Source organism: Zea mays, chromosome 2 (assembly GCF_902167145.1).
Source record: "Zea mays cultivar B73 chromosome 2, Zm-B73-REFERENCE-NAM-5.0, whole genome shotgun sequence".
Taxonomy (NCBI): domain Eukaryota; kingdom Viridiplantae; phylum Streptophyta; class Magnoliopsida; order Poales; family Poaceae; genus Zea; species Zea mays.
In genome coordinates, this window is record NC_050097.1 from 204,628,838 (window position 1) to 204,646,737 (window position 17,900).

The window sequence follows — 17,900 nt, forward strand, 5'->3', positions numbered from 1 at the left end:
CCCGGCTTTGAAGATACTGAGTACCCTAACCATGTCTATAAACTCTCTAAGGCGCTTTATGGGCTCAAGCAAGCCCCAAGAGCATGGTATGAATGCCTTAGAGATTTCCTTATCACTAATGGATTCAAAGTCGGAAAGGCCGATCCTACTTTATTCACTAAAACTCTTGAAAATGACTTGTTTGTATGCCAAATTTATGTTTATAATATTATATTTGGGTCTACTAACGAGTCTACATGTGAAGAATTTAGTAGGATTATGACACAGAAATTCGAGATGTCTATGATTGGGGAGTTGAAGTATTTCTTAGGATTTCAAGTAAAGCAACTCCAAGAGGGCACCTTCCTAAGCCAAACGAAGTATACTCAAGATATTCTAAGCAAGTTTGGGATGAAGGATGCCAAGCCCATCAAGACACCCATGGGAACCAATGGGCATCTCGACCTCGACGAGGGAGGTAAATCCGTCGATCAAAAGGTATATCGGTCGATGATAGGCTCTCTACTCTATTTATGTGCATCCCGACCGGATATTATGCTTTCAGTATGCATGTGTGCAAGATTCCAAGCCGACCCTAAGGAAGCTCACCTTACAGCCGTAAAACGAATCTTGAGATATTTAGTTTATACTCCTAAGTTTATGCTTTGGTATCCTAGGGGATCCACATTTGATTTGATTGGTTATTCGGATGCCGATTGGGCGGGGTGTAAGATTAATAGAAAGAGCACATCGAGGACTTGCCAGTTCTTGGGAAGATCCTTGGTGTCTTGGGCTTCAAAGAAGCAAAATTCCGTAGCTCTTTCTACCGCCGAAGCCGAGTACATTGCCGCAGGCCATTGTTGCGCGCAACTACTTTGGATGAGGCAAACCCTTAGGGACTATGGTTACAAATTAACCAAAGTTCCTCTTCTATGTGATAATGAGAGTGCAATCTGCATGGCGGATAATCCCGTTGAACATAGCCGCACTAAACACATAGCCATTCGATATCATTTTCTAAGGGATCACCAACAAAAGGGAGATATCGAGATTTCATATATTAATACTAAAGATCAATTAGCCGATATCTTTACCAAGCCTCTTAATGAACAAACCTTTAACAAACTTAGGCATGAGCTAAATATTCTTGATTCTAGGAACTTCTTTTGTTGATATGCACACATAGCTCATTAATATACCTTTGATCATGTCTCTTTTATGTACTATGACTAATGTGTTTTCAAGTCTATTTCAAACCAAGTCATAGGTATATTGAAAGGGAATTGAAGTCTTCGGCGAAGACAAAGGCTTCCACTCCGTAACTCATCCTTCGCCGTCGCTCCAAGCAACTCTCCATCTTTGGGGGAGAAAAGGACTCCGTATTTGGTATAATCTTCACTCATTTATTTACGACCAAAGGGGGAGAGAGTAATTCTAAGGGCTCTAATGACTCCGTTTTTGGCGATTCATGCCAAAGGGGGAGAGAGTATTAGCCCAAAGCAAAAGGACCGCACCACCACCTAATTTTAAAACTAAGGTTTTTCAATTGGTATGATTTTCAATTTGGTATCTCCTTGTGTTCAAAAAGAGGAGAGAGTAGTATTTTCAAAATCAACATCTTAAAACCCTCTTGAACACTAAGAGGAGGATTTCATTTAGGGGGAGTTTTGTTTAGTCAAAGGAAAAGCATTTGAAACAGGGGGAGAAAATTTCAAATCTTGAAAATGCTTCGCAAAATCTTATTCATCTACCTTTGACTATTTGCAAAAGGACTTTGAAAAGAATTTACAAAACAATTTGCAAAAACAAAACATATGGTGCAAGCGTGGTCCAAAATGTTAGAAATGAAGAAACAATCCATGCATATATTATCAATATTTATATTGGCTCAATTCAAAGCAACCTTTGCACTTACATTATGCAAGCTAGTTAAATAATGCACTTCCATATTTGCTTTGGTTTGTGTTGGCATCAATCACCAAAAAGGGGGAGATTGAAAGGGAATTAGACTTACACCTTTTTCCTAAATGATTTTGGTGGTTGAATTGCCCAACACAAATAATTAGACTAACTAGTTTGCTCTAGTGTATAAGTTATACAGGTGCCAAAGGTTCACACTTAGCCAATAAAAAGACCAAGATTTGGGTTCATCAAAGGGAGCAAAGGGATAACCGAAGTGTGCCCTGGTCTGGCGCACCACCGGACAGTGTCCGGTGCACCAGTGGACTTCACGCTGAACTCTTTACCTTCGGGAAAATCCAGAGGCGCTCCGCTATAATTCACCGGACTGTCCGGTGTACACCGGACAGTGTCCGGTGCCCCAGGGAAGAGCGACTCTGGAACTTGCCAGCTTCGGGAATTTGCTCCACTATAATTCACCGGACGTGTCCGTTGTACACCGGACAGTCCGGTGAGCCAGCGAAGCAACGGCTATTCGGCGCCAACGGTCACCTGCTACAGCATTAAATGCGCGCCAGAGCGCGCAGAAGTCAGGCACGCGCGAAGTGGCGCACCGGACACTCTACAGTGTATGTCCGGTGTGCCACCGGACATCCAGGCGGGCCCAGCAGTCAGAGCTCCAACGGTCGGAACCCAACGGCCTGGTGACGTGGCTGGCGCACCGGACACTGTTCGGTGTGCACCGGACTGTCCGGTGCGCCATGCAACAGCAGCCTCCACCAAACGGCTAGTTTGGTGGTTGGGGTTATAAATATCCCCAACCACCCCACATTCAAATCATCCAAGTTTTCCAACTTCCAACCACTTACAAGAGCTAGGCATTCAATACAAGACACACCCAAGTGATCAAATCCTCTCCCAATTCCACAAAAGCATTAGTGTTGAGTGAGAGTGATTTGTTGTGTTCTTTTGAGCTCTTGCACTTGGATTGATTTCTTCTTTCTCATTCTTTCTTGAGATCAATACTCACTTGTAACCGAGGCAAGAGACACCAATTGTGTGGTGGTCCTTGCGGGGAAGTTTTGTTCCCGGTTAATTTGAGAAGAGAAAGCTCACTCGGTCCAAGGGACTGTTTGAGAGAGGGAAGAGGTTGAAAAAGATCCGGCCTTTGTGGCCTCCTCAACGGGGAGTAGGTTTGCGAGAACCGAACCTCGGTAAAACAAATCCGCGTGTCACACTTCTTATTTGCTTGCGATTTGTTTTTCACCCTCTCTCGCGGACTCGATTATATTTCTAACGCTAACCCGGCTTGTAGTTGTGATTAACTTTGTAAATTTCAGTTTCGCCCTATTCACCCCCCTCTAGGCGACTTTCACTGTTCGATATCCACTATGGTGAATCTTATTTGGGGTAGAAAACATCTGTGTTGGTTGTGGGGGTGGTAATGGATCATGATCCAAATATGTCTTCACAATAAGTTATGACTCTTAATTATTTTTAGTTCAAAAATGAATAGGAATAGTATCCGATTCTAATCCAATTTGATCTTTAAATTTTGTAATATAAAATCTAGAGCTCATTACCACCCCTAGTTATGTATGCAAGGAAAGAAATAAGCCTTACCATGTCTGGTTTGTGGCGAGAAACACGAGAGGCGGAATGTAGTGAGGAGGAGGAAGTGCTCGTGATGATAGTTACTCGTGCAAACAATAAGAGATAAGATTTATCTGGTTTAAAGCGAGAAGCGAAGAAGTTGAACAGACTTATGCAGTAGACACAAGACAACTGTCGAAATCGGTGATTTATGGGAGTAGAGAAGAGAATTGATAAATGGTTGGTGGTCGTTAGGAAAAAGCTAGATGGGGAGATTGTGGAGTTCCTGTACATGTGTGCAGAACGGCAAACGAATGTGCAAGACAGGGTACAAGACAACCCTATTTATATACATAAACTTCATCTATGGAAAAAATTGTCTGACCATAAGATATTTTTGAAAGCTATTGATGTGAATACGGAATACATTATTTTGAAACATATGATGTGAACATGGATTACATTATTTCGAAATATATAACATAATCATACAGTACTTTATTCTGAAAGATTAACACGGAGTACTTGGAAGTTTGAACCAGACAATACGACGACCAAAACGACCATGAAAAGGAGCTGACTAGCTGAGCCATTCATCAGGATTTAGCCCAGCCATTCAGCCAATATCTTAAACAACCGCTGTCAGCTGGGCCCAACGCGTAGAGAAGCCCATCCGATCTGCGGCAGGATCTGCCGACAGAAACGGCCAAGCCCACTAGCCCAGTAGTAGACATTAGACACCCGCAGGAATCACGACTCACGTTTTCGAAGCGATCGGGATGCGAAGCGATCCCGAATCCCGATCGGCGATCGGCACCAGCAGCTCACCGTTACGTTTTCGAATACTCTGCACCTATTGGAGCAAAGCCACCTCCTCCAGCGCCCCACCCGCCAGAGGCCCGATCGTCCCACACTCCCACCACGCGACAGGAACACAAAAACCCTAGCACAAGCCCACACGACGCCACCCGGCCCCGGACGGCCGGCCCCCCCGTCCCACGTTCCCACCGGGCTCCGAGCACAAAACCCTAACCTTCTCGCTATTAAAGTCGGCGTCCAGTCCGTCGGCTGCTGCTACGCCACCGAATCCGCATCTCCTCGCCGGTCGCGCACGGGCAAAGCAGCGATGGCAGCAGCGACGGCAGTTGGCGGACACGACAGGGTGGAGGCTGCGGCGTCGTCCGCGGGGGCTGTGCTGGCCGTCGCCGTTGCCTCGCAGAGGTTGATAGGCCTGCTCGCTCTTGCGGTAAGTATTATTGCTGTCCAGTTTGACATGTCACCTGATAATCATGTGATTCTGCTTCCTTCACCGTTCGGCCTTTCAACCCATTACCCTGTTATTGCTCTGCTATTAGAGCTGTTTTTTTAATGAGACATGCGTATTTTGCGCTTTACTGATTTTTTAGTATTCGAGTCTGCAGATCTAAGGCAATGTTGAAGAATTTTGGCCTTCTTTTTGTATTAGGTAGCACATAGTTTTTTTTCGAATAGATCTAAGCAGATCCGGGCAGTTAATTTTACAAATTTTAACTAGAAACCACAATGTATAATTGTATACTAGACCAGTCAATACTCTGCCCTACCGAAAACTACTGTCACTCACAATATGTTAGTTCACTGTTGTATCGGGTAGTAGTTGATTGTGCCTGGAGGATTTTTTAGATCTTATGGAAGAATCTATTGATTGGAGCACGTCTAGAGGAATTTATTGTTTGGGGCAGTGCTGGCACAAATTGAAGACAAATGCACACATGAAACTGATCTGGTCATAAACATTAGTTGGGTTTTAGAGGGCTCTGTTTTCAATCTCGAGTTGCCACAAGATCTTCTAAAACTCTTGTTGTTAGAAATATCTTCTAAAACTCATGTAGTTAGAAATTTCTAGGCCAGAAACCCCGGATAATTTTGCTGCCCTCTAGACTTTCTAAATGTGCCACTCTTTCTTTCACTGTATTTTCCTTTTGTAGTTATTGAATTATTATTGTCACCCATTTATCTGATTGGTTTATTTATTTGTTGTGGAGTATGTTGTAAAATATGCTTTGTTTTGTTTATTTCATCTTTTCCTCTAACGTTGGCCTGTGCTCTGTGCTGATGCGTTCTTAGGTTCAAACTGTAAATTGTGTAGCAGAAATATATAATGAAGACCAGCAGGAAATATACAAGTAAATTCTTTTTCCTTTTTTTTAAAATATTTGCTCTGTGACTTAAGTATGATAAAAACATAACTTGTGATTTTGATTGTTTTAAAGGTTATTATATGGAAGAATCAAATCTGAAAATGTCCCTGAAATTAAGGCTGGGTCAGATGATGATGATGACGATGAAGACGATGAAGATGAAGATGAAGATGATGATGATGATGATGATGATGATGATGAGGGTGGTGACGACGACGATGAAGACGATGATGATGAAGAGGGGGGTGATGAAGATGATGATCCTGAGGCTAATGGTGAAGGGGGGAGTGATGATGACGACGATGATAACGATGGTGATGATGATGGTAACGATGATGACGACGATGAAGATGATGACGAAGATGAAGATGAAGAGGATGACGACGATGAGGAAGAACAGCCACCTTCCAAGAAGAAGAAGTGATTTGCTCTTTCATGGATTCACCTCAGCTTCTCCATGCTGTTAGTTGTGTTGTTTAGATCATGGAACAGCTTTGGGACAAATGTTGCTTGTCATGGTATTATAGTGTAGGAAACCTTGACATCTGATGTTAAATCGTTATCCTACTTTCTCCTCTGCATGTAGTCTTAATTGTGTGTTTTAGATTTTTACTTTATTGGAGCTGTGATTGTGTCATGCCATTCAGTTTTATTCTGCTGAGGCCAGTGTCATGCCATTCAATTTATTTCTTTTACTGAGGCCTGAGCACTCAGGCCTGGATTGTATGTGATGCTATGTCTGTTACTGAGAAGGTTGAGCCAGGCCAGAATTGTATTTGATGAGTTGCAGATTCTTGAGCATCTTGTAATGTGCTTCAAACATCGTGCAATGTGCTTTGGACATGTATACTATGAACCGTTGCCCATATTCATGGTTTGACTTACATACACCTCTTGGTCCGAACTACATACACCTATTGATGAATTGATGGTTTGAGCTAGACCTCTCCTATTGTTGGGAGCCATTTATCTAAATTTATGGTTTGAAATGTACTCTAGGTACCATCTAGTGAGCATTGGTTCGAGGTGTCACTGTGTCTGACCGTTGATTGGAATACAGGTTTCAACTGCATTCTACTTCCTCTGCCCCATAAAAAATGTTATTCTTATTTTCTAATAAGTAAATACATTTATTTATATTTATGGTTTATATTCAATATTGTTAGATAAATCGTTGTAAAAATTTTTTATAATAGTTTTGTTTGAAGATACAAATATTGTTAATTTTTTTTACAGAACCAGTTAAACTTAAAGAAGTTTGACATCTATTGTGTTATTTTGGGACGAATGTAGTAGGGACCAGGTGTCTGATCGGTAATTGGACTACAGAAATGAAGAATTTACCGATGCATCTAAAAAGGCATTTAGTTATACATTGCAGTATTACACTATTGGAGCATCAATGATCGGACTATAATGCAAGTAAGCATTGGTTCGAGGTGTCTGACCGGTGAATAGACTACAAAAGTAAAGACTTTAGGTGCTGTTTGGTTCACATATTTGTAATGTAATCGGTAACAAATAACGTTAAATCATGTTTGTTTAAGTCCAATCGTAATCGGATAACACACTAGAAATTGAAACCAGCCTATTCAAACTTGTTACCACTGATAATCGAATGCAAACCGTTACAATTATCATTTACGTTACATTTTGGGAACCAAATGACACCTAGTACTTTAGCATTGTGCATAAAAAGGCATTTAGCTATACATTGCAGTATTAGACTATTTGAGCATTAGTGATCGACTACACAAGCCATCATCAGTAACTAAAAAGTCATTTGACTAAAATTGCGATGTCCAAAGTAAAAAAAAACAGTTGAAGAAAGTGGCAACGGGCAAGCATGTAACTCTTAACCGAAAATGCATTTGAGTAAAATCATTTAACTAAAGTTACACTGTTGGAAGTTGAAAAACACTAGTAAGAAAGTGGCAAGGATGTGTCAAGCATTTCTTAATACATTGTTTGTTAAGATTAGCAGACTCATTAGTGCAATCACACATTTTAAACCACAACTTATGTAAGGTTAGACATTCAAATTCTGCGCCATGGTTTTCCACGTCTAAGGGAATCTTGCCACACTTTTACATGTCATTGACAAGTGGGGCCTACACAGTTAGAGAAAAATCTATAAACCAAACATATGTCTAACTCAGTCAAACATGTCTAACTTTAAACGTTGCAAACTGTAGCAAGTTATGCAGCATATCAAGCATGCCCTAAATCTCCTTCTATTCAATTTTGACTAGAGATAGATTTAATCCCCTACAATCCTTTTCGATCCAGACGCAACCGAATAAGATCTTAATATTTGTTTGTCCTGCACGATCAAACTATCACGGATAAAATTATATTTAACTACTTAGCTCCATGTTCTATAGAAGATCTCCTAAGCCAGCATAAGCGTACATGATATCTTATTACTTGCTTATCATGCATAGACAAGCCACAATGGATAAAAGTATGAGTCAATAATCCTGCAACTCTACATTGCTTAACACTAGTAACTTACTTGCACCTCACGCGAGTTTATCAAAACAGTGTCGCTTTAGGCATATAAAATTAACAATATATGTAGACACTTAGAATTATTTGAACAAACAATTTTTTACCGTTCGATTTACAAATAAAACATCATGATCAGTCTAGATGTTATATTACAATGGTGCTACTTACTAAGAGGTGAGTGGATATATAATTTAGACACATTGTGTGGCAGACAAATATTATTGATTATGATGTGAGTACACAGAGCTTGTGAGCACTAAGTATGCTTTTTCTCAATGGCTACTGTACATTTGTTCTGTTTGTGGTGTTTGTGGCCTTGGGCTCTTCAGTTTGAATGTGCAAGTGTAAAAAAACATTGGATTCAGTATTGCTCTACTTGCTTTTGCAATACCACGAAAGTTTTATCTTACAAGTATTTTTCTTAGACGCATGCCTGAAAGATAGGTAAAACTGAGTGGAGTGGCAGTGGTACGGACAAATGACCACCACACCCTGCAATCTACAGATCCGGCACCCGAATTAGATCGTGTGGAGCACAAAATACTGGCGACGTGGATATACAGATAGCAAAGATTTGCTCCGTGCTCTATAGAATAGAATAGAAAGTCTGGGTTTAAGCTAATGCTGCAAATCTGAAAAGCCAAGTCCGGATATAAGCTAATGCAATGCAGGCAATTCTCTGCAAACCTGTATTAGCTAATAAACATAAATACTCCATCCATTATAAATTATAAGATGTTTTATCTTTTCTAGATTCGCTGCTTTTGCTACACGTCTAGATATAAGTAATGCCTGGATCCACCGTAAAACTATAAATCTAGAAATAACAAAACATACTATAATTCACAAGCTAATGCATTATTAGCTTGCCTAATAAATCCAGAATCAAGACAATGCAGATAATTATGTGTTTCTTGGACTCCAAGAAATGACAAAATAGTATTGTACTTCCTCAGTCCCAAAATACTTGTAGTATTTGTCGTTCCTCAGTCACAAAATAGGACTGTCATGTTACATTTTCAAGGACTCGGTGCAAAGTGAAAACCAAAATTGGGCATCTTTTTACAGAATATGAACATATCTCTACTACTTATTAAGACTGTAATATTAGTCGGACATTCCGCGTTCTGCCATTCACTGTTCTACCCATTCCGTGTTCTTCCATTCCGATTCCCTCCTCTCCGCGCACAGCTCATTCCCATTCTCATTCTCCCGTACAGCCGGAGCCTAGCTAAAATTAAAAAAATACAAGGGATTTGAACCCACAACCTCTCAAACAAATGCTAGTAGTAGCTACCACTACACCACATATGTATTTATGTTCACATCTATAACAGAAAACACATCTACTACATCTCTCCCCAAGCCCACCTGCTATCCTTGCACAATGCGTAGTATTAGATAAGTATCATCGAGATTCTTGAACTATATTTTTGGATGGAGTGGGTAGTATTTAAAGAAGAGCCTTACATGCAATTTCTTTTGTTTGAATAATATTTTTAACTTAAATTCCTTTTTTGCATGCGTGATATTTATTCTTCGTAATATTTTTTTTCATGGATCTGACTTGTGAGTCATTTTTATAAACCAACGTCAAACATAAATCCATGTTTCTTACTTGAAAACCCCGAACAAACATCATTAGCAGGAGGCACTCGCGTTGGGGTTGCTCATCGACGACAAGAAGAAACTTGGCGACTGCCAGTTCGACCTCTAGAAACAGCCCTACGTGGCCGCATGTGCCGCTATGTACGACAAGCTCTGGCGCCGCCACCGCTTGGACGCGGTGCAGAGCGACTGCTCCGCGCTGTCCATCGTCAAGCAGGGGGGACCTCATGGTCATCGCCAACATCGGTGACTCTCGGGTTGTTCTGGGCACTGCATTCAACGACGACGCCATCACGTCGTCCAGCTCATCGTCCACCTGAAGCCCAACCTGCCACGTAAGTCGCTACTGACTGGCCATGAATTCTTGTGCGCTGAGACGATGGTCGTTGCTGACGTTGTATGAGTGTCCTTGAACACAATGTATGTAGAGGAGTAGCGCATCCGGTGGTGCAACGGTCAGAGGTACTACCTTGTTGATGAGCCCGGGGTGCACTTCATTTTACAGCCCGGCCAAGAGTCATCAGTACTCGGTATGTCGCGCGCGTTCGATGACTACTATATCGAGTACTGTGACATCATCTTGGCGCCAGAGGTGACGCAGAGGAGGACCGACAACAATGACCAGTTCGTCATCCTCGCCACCGTTGGGGTAGCTTTTGTGCCGGCTTGCCTTTAATTCTCTTCGCAACACACACTTGCCTTTTTGTTTAAGCAAAAGCGTATAATGGTATGTGTCTGATGACTAACAATGTACGATGTAATTTCTTCCGGTATGTGTGGAACGTGCTCTATAATGATGAGACCATACAAATCGTGACATATATCGAAGTCTGCATGATACTGATGGTTGCAATGTAGTGATGAAACAGATAGATTATAAATAACAAAATTTATGTATGGCCCGAATCATAAATTGATTATGAAACATTTTCTCATAACGGTATAACATACATTTTGTATATAAGTTATCATAGTATACTCATATTATATATTTTCATTACAACACACGTGCATTCAGCTAGTAACTACTATAGATCTAATGGGAGCAGAGAATTATGAAAAAACATTATAGAAGCATTACAAGCCGGTATGAATGAAAGTCAAACGAACAAGTTCGTCACATATAGCAAATCCATGATTACCGACTAGAACTGGTGTCCATGGGTCGTATTGGAATCCCTTGCACAGATCATGTTTTCGCAACCACCGCTTCCTCTAAAATTGGCAAAGATGGTCTCCAAGTGGTTCCGTCGGGGCCATCCATGAGGGCAATTCCTATGGCAGCCAGTTCTTTCCGGATCTCGTCGGATTTTTCATACTGCTTTGCCTTCCTTGCTGCAGTCCTCTCTTCAATCTTCTGCACCACAAGCTCCTCGGTGATGGAAGCTCGTCTCAGTGCCTTATCCCGCAGCTGTTGCAAAGCCTGAGAGCAGAAGCTCATTAGTAGCATTAATGGAGCAGATAATTAAGTCAAACGTGCTTATAAAAGTGTCAGTTTAACTACATTTTATTGTACAAATTGGATCGACTTGGTTACTTCTGAAAAGTAGTCTGCAACCCAAATTACTTCTGAAAAGTCTCTTCGCCACACTCGCATGCTGCTTAAGACTTGTATTGCCGTACACAGTTGTTTTGTTAATATAAGTTTCATTTCCCTTCTTTCATTCATAATCTAAATAACTTAAATAACTTCAGAAACAGCTTCCAAAGGGCAACTGAACTGGATGTTAAACTTAGGCTGACTGTGTGTTCAAAGTTGAATACATCTAATAGGTAGGCCTTTGTCGCATTTTTACTGTGACATATTCATCTTTCCTAATACCAGAAGCTTACAGAGTTGAGCCTACAAAATAGCCATCATGATTCATGAAGTACTACGATACAGAGGTTTGTTCTGCACCAAAACTAGCTGCAGAACAAATGCCGGGGCCAGGCCAGGCTTGGCTTTAGAAAAACTGGTGAAAACCCAGAAGGCCTGAGCCTGAACTCTCAGAGCCAAACTTCGAAGCTCAGCCCACCCGTAAATGGCCATTTTTTCCAGGCTGGGTTTCATGCTTCAGCGCCCACATGTCAAAACAGGGACCCAAGCTTCGCTTCCTATCAAAACGGGACTGTCGAGCTGAGCTTGAGCAGGCTTTGGGGCTGGGCTGGAGTTCCCATGAATAGGTCTACTGTAAACTTACTGGCAGTATATATTGGAACTGATTTGGCAGTGTTAACAGAGTAACAGACATTGCACTTACCTCATGATAACTTGAAGGTAGCAATCCTAGAACAGAGAGAACTACTCTTATTTTCTCTTCTAAGGCAGAAAGAGATTCCAGCCTTTTGTCCTGCTTCTTTCCCTACTTAAACGCCAGAGGTAGGTCAAAACAAGTTAGATAGTTTTTGCTGTTTGCATGAAAACAGAGAATGGTAGTATGGTACAGTTTCAGTCTGAATGTGAATGAACTGTATCTCCATTTGTTCATCAATAAATTACCTTACGAGTGTGCAACAGATCATTCATAACTTTCAATGGCTCAGAAATAGCAGCCAATGCCACTGAAGTGTGAAGATCATCTGACATTGAGGTCTCAAATTCCTCATGAAGTTTTTGGATGTAATTTAAGGTATTAGCAGGCAATGAATTTCCAGTGTTGCTTTGTTGCTGCTGACAAATCTCTTCACAATCAAGCAAGGTCTGTGGACACAAAAAAAATATCATGTGAACCTTTTTTATTAGAAGTTATGGCAACGGAAATTATGCCAGCGTTACTAATTCTAAATCATGGACTAATATGTGAGCACTAGGAATCAGCTAGGAGAAAGCAAGAGGTTCAACATAAAACAAAGAATTGATTATTTGCATCTCAGCTTTTCTTTTGTCCATGGAAGCTAGGCCAATATTAGCAGTCATTTTGAATAGTCAAAACTTTGCTTCAAAATTAGATATTAGGGTAGCTCTAATTGTGACCGCTACTTTGCTTCCAGATATTTCCAACAAACAACCCGTGCAGGAGGCAACGTTACTACATTTCATGCATGACAATATAAGGTTTTATGGGTTTTCCTTAAACTTTCCGCAGCATTACCGCCTGGGATATGCAGAGGTGTGCTTTAGCTTTCGGATCTCAGCTGACAAAGATAGCTATGTGCTATGGTCTACTTGACACAGAGAACACAAGAGTCTTGGACTTTTGGATTATCTATATACAACCCTAAGTCCCTATCTCATTTGCTTGCCAGAAAAAAGGGGATACATCAGAAAACAGTTGTCAAGCAAGAAGCTTATATAACATAGTTATACCAGACTAAGAACCAGCACAATCATGTAGATATAGAGCGTACCTGATATGTGTAGTACAATCTGTCTGATGTGACATTGAGTTGTTCTATTGTGTAGTTAATTGGGGACCTGTAGTGTGTGCCAAGTAAGAACATTCTCAAAGCCAGCGGATGGTACATCTCTATAACCTGAGGAAAATGGTGGTCTTTGAGCAAGCATATGTACAGTCATTACTTGAGGAAGATCGGGACATTGCTTTTACCTTTCGTATGGTGACAAAATTACCAAGCGATTTAGACATTTTTTGGCTATTTACATTGACAAAACCATTGTGTATCCAGTAATTTATGGTACTGTCACAACATGCCGCACGGCTCTGAGCAATCTCATTCTCATGGTGTGGAAAGATGAGATCCTCCCCACCACCATGTATGTCAAAAGAATGACCCAAATAATGTGCACTCATGGCACTGCATTCTATGTGCCATCCTGGCCTTCCTGGGCCCCATGGGCTATCCCACCATGGCTCCCCATCTTTTGCGGCCTGCAGTCAATGTGAAATAACTAATTGCTATTGAACTAAATCATTTCCACAGAAATAGAATACAAAAGGTGTTGCATACTAGCATTTGGGATATCTTGTACGGTTGTACCTTCCATAGAGCAAAATCAGCTGGATTTCTCTTCCTCTCATCAACAGAAACCCTTTCACCAGCTCTATTATCATCTAATTTTCGACCAGATAATTCTCCGTAGTCAGGAAAACTGTCTACAGAGAAATAAACATCCCCACCCACTACATATGCGCAACTATTATCAAGGATCTGCTCAAAGAAAAATTAAATCAAGTTCCAAAGTGCAAAAAGACATTGTACCAAAAGAATCAATATCTGTACAATAGCACTTTTTGAGTTGTTCTACATATGTGAACAGATCAAAATGTTAGTTAGGCACAGTATGAAAACACCAAAGTCTATATATTAATTATTAACATTACATATCTTACATCACGAGAATCAAACATGGCGTTCTTCATGTCCATAACTGCATAAATATGACATGATCACACTGAAAACTTGCATATAAACATGGGACAGCATTGTCAACTTAAGATATTACCACAACCACATAGCAAATTTTAAATTGCACTAACAATGCTAATAAACCACCTTGGGATTGGGTGTTATTTTTACATGAAACCTATCATGGATTCAGGGACGGAGCCAGGAAAAAGTTTAGGAGGGATGAACTCAATTGCTGCAGTATAAAAACTCATTCTATATGATATTGTATACATTTTAGATTAAGGGAGGTTGTAGTGGGACTCCATGGGATCCGAAGCGGTAGGGGGGGGGGGCTCGAGCCCCGCCCGCCCCACCGCTGGATCCGTCCCTGCATGGATTGACAGGTCAAGGCCACAGAAAACTAGAAGAACAAACACTTAACTATTGCCACCTTAATATCATATATGTAACTCGATCTGAACTAAATTATGTGAAAGCAAGGAGCTTCCAACCAATCTGAGATAAAAAATAAATCAGCCGGAGAGGGAAAGACCGCTCTCCCGGTATTATATTAAGAGACCGAAACATGGTCCCGGCCGAGAAAATCCCCAAACCCTGGCCACTCTACAACGGCCCAACCGGAGGGTGGCGCGCAGGACGTAAACCGAGAGCGGGCGGGGCACAACGAGGAGATTTTTTTAACCAAGCCCGAAATTCGCCCCCGAGGGAGATCGAACCCGGGACCTGGAGGTGCTACTCGGAAGCCTTATCCATTACGCTAAATGCCCTTTCGCTCCAACCAATCTGAGATTATACATCCAATCAAGAAACTGCATAAGCATGTCACTAAGTACTGCACACAAAATCAAGTATATGTACCTGTTTAATCATATTTATAATCTCATCAATATGATCTGAAACACGGGGCTCCACAGATGGTGGTAAACATTGAAGATTGGCCATGTCTAACAAGAAGTCATCAGAGAACCTTTTACTTAAGTTAAAAGGATCTTCCCCCAGCTGATTTGCTCTTGCGATTATCTACAGAATTCCAGAAGTGCAACTCAGGTTTCCTGTGCAGATTAACAAATTGTGTTTAAATATTTCATTCTAGTTTTCCATGTAAGATAGCTTAATACAATCTCAGCAGAAAATAGTACAGATAAAGATATCTACTTAAATTCAGGAAAAAACATGACATCAAATGTTCCATAAGTGTGAACATTCGAACAAGATCTCTGTCTTGTCTAATTTAAATTCAGAACAAAGCAATTTTTGTAGACAGTAAAGCTATGATTTTCAATATCTTGTAAAGAGCAAAGGGTAGACCCAGTGCCGGAGACGCCCCCATGAGTGGGGTCTGGGGAAGGGGTAAACTGAAGCAAGCCTTCCCTCACACATGCAGAGAGGATGCTTCAAACCCGCGACCTGATAACTCAGTGAGACTATGGGTGGTAATAGATCACGATCCAAATGTTTCTTCATAATTTGATTGAGCCCTTAATTAATTTTAGTTCAAAAATGAATAGAAATAGTCCGATCCTTAAATTTTATAGTGTAAAATTTAGAGCCCATTACCATCCCTAAGTGAGACAGCTCTCACCACTACACCAAGTATGCCCTTTACTATCTTGTAAACAGCAAAGATTTAAGAAAATAAAAACTGCACCTTCAGTTTTAAAATTAGTTATCAGAAACAGATAAGTCAGTTTCACATATATTTGCAAACAAATTTGCCCAAAAGTCACCTTGTCATCAATGTCGGTGAAGTTCCGAACATAGCGAACTTCATAGTCCAAATAGCGCAAGTACCTATCAAGACAGCACAGTAAGCATATGCAATATTTCCTAAGAATGCAATGGAAATAAGTAAGGTGATAGGATAACGGAACAGAGATTTTGAAGTGCTTTAGACATGTCACTATGGTGTTTATCCTAAACCAAGCCCTTAAAACACAAATAGGCGAATGTCAATAGGACAAATGTTAATGTGGACAACCAGCTTCTTTAGAGCAGAAGTAACAAACAACTCAAAGCATCTCATGGCAAATGTATATCACTTCTAATGGAAATCATTAAGACTGCACTGAAATCTTAATACATTCGCTCAGTAAATATATTATGCGCTTAGGCAGCCCCGCAAGTTTTCAAGGAAAAGAAGGTTTTTAAGACTGCACTGAAGTCTAGAATTACGAATCTACGATAAATTATCTCCAGTGAATCAAGTGTACCGTCAGACTAACAGAGCTCGCAGTTGCAGGAACTATAGTCGCGAACAGTATAGGGGGAGGGAAACCTGTAGACGACGTCAAAGGCTACGTATGCGCGGGCATGGCCGATGTGACTGTCGTCGTAGGGAGTGATGCCGCAGACGTACATGCCGACCTCCCCGCCTGGATCGCGCGGCCGAAACTGCTCCTTCTTCCGCGACTTCGTGTTGTACAGATGCAGCTCACGGGTTCTTTCCGCGGTCGCGCCATTCGACGCGGAGGCTGAGGCAGAGGCAGAGGCAGAGGCGGAGAAGGGCTTGGCTTGCTGCGAGAGTAGGCGATAGGAGCAAGGCGGAGGGATCTGGGATACAGCCCGGTGGAGGGGTATGCGAGCACCGGACCGCGAGGATAGGAGGAGAGGGAGAAGGCCAGCGGCACGCCTAGCCGCCGCCGCCGCCGCGGCCATTTTTCTGGTAGCCGGCAAGCGGCAGTACGCGCGAGGAACGAGGCCGAGCCGACGAGGGTTTGTGGATAATAGCTTTCCGATTAGCTCAATTTTGCGGGAAATTTTCCCTCTGTTTCTCATCAACGTCTTTTCTGCCAATACCAAAAGTTTTCATTAAGGCCCTATTTAGATATTAATAATCATAATTTTGGTACAGATCAATTAAATTAATATGGTTTTAAGTTTAATATATTTGTATACCAGTATTGGTTATATGAAAAAAGTATTTGTGTGCTACACTTCTACTACATGAGAGCCAAAAAACATGTTATAGTTTGTATACTAGAAACATTGTATGTAGATACATAAAATTAATTTGCATTCCTTTATCATATGAACTTGAGATATGATTATATTTCAACTTTGGGAAGTGATAGAATATCAAATGGCAAGCCAAATAGCCTACTCTATTAAGTAGATTCCAAATTCTCTAAAGGCAACATATCTAGTTCTCAAAGTTGTACAGTGCTTACGTGCATATTTTAAATCTGAAACATATGTTTCACATCTAACAGCAGCACCAATTTTATGAAGAACTCTTTCCACATTCCTCCTCTGATGGGAGAGGTTCTTCGTAAAATGAGCTCGTGTCGTTGAATGCAAGATGGATACATCAGATTTCAAATGTGCACGTGAACATTGTACCATGTGAGCACCAGATACGTTTCTTTATCTAAAATGAAGGGATCCACACTGTCCCTAAGTTATTTAGATAATTATTTAAATGGATATTGTTTTATACTTGTCGGCCCCTCCAATGGCTGATTTTGGAAACCTTTTCTCTAATAATCTTTTCTTCAAAGAAGCTTGATTTTTCGTAAGCCAACTTTAGGCCTTGCTTGGGATTGCTCGAGTAAATTAAATGAAGTTGGTTGAGCAGGTTATTAGGTGCTCCATAAAATTATAGACCTGGAGTAGTAAACCTTTAAAACATATTTAGATAAATTATTATTTTGTTTATTATCTAGATTAAAACATTTTTAAATTGTTTAATTTTTAAATTATAAACTTGGAGTTGGGGCTAGAACCTGTAGCTGTTATAAACACCCCCGTAGAATAAGCGCCCTATAAAAAACTTTCTTTGTAGGGCTAGTTTGGAAACTTAAATTCTCTTGGAAACTATAGAGGATTGAGAGAGATTAA

At 40.9% G+C, this 17,900-nt stretch overlaps 2 protein-coding genes across 2 annotated transcripts; one reads left to right on the forward strand and one right to left on the reverse strand.

The window, feature by feature from the left end:
* The first annotated feature begins 4,340 nt into the window (after window positions 1-4,340).
* Window positions 4,341-6,420, forward strand: LOC100284314 (uncharacterized). The gene is made up of 3 exons (NM_001157209.2): window positions 4,341-4,717; window positions 5,578-5,636; window positions 5,724-6,420. Exons 1-3 carry the CDS (start codon window positions 4,598-4,600, stop codon window positions 6,073-6,075), a joined length of 531 nt encoding a protein of 176 aa, NP_001150681.2. The 5' UTR covers window positions 4,341-4,597; the 3' UTR covers window positions 6,076-6,420.
* Window positions 6,421-10,685: 4,265 nt separating this feature from the next.
* LOC100192902 (Cysteine--tRNA ligase chloroplastic/mitochondrial) lies at window positions 10,686-16,763 on the reverse strand. The gene is made up of 9 exons (NM_001138089.1): window positions 16,339-16,763; window positions 15,791-15,854; window positions 14,922-15,083; window positions 13,692-13,862; window positions 13,301-13,582; window positions 13,101-13,226; window positions 12,253-12,453; window positions 12,014-12,115; window positions 10,686-11,193 (listed from the first exon to the last, which is right to left on the reverse strand). The coding sequence occupies exons 1-9, from the start codon at window positions 16,716-16,718 to the stop codon at window positions 10,960-10,962; spliced, it is 1,722 nt and encodes a 573-aa protein (NP_001131561.1). The 5' UTR covers window positions 16,719-16,763; the 3' UTR covers window positions 10,686-10,959.
* Window positions 16,764-17,900: the final 1,137 nt, after the last annotated feature.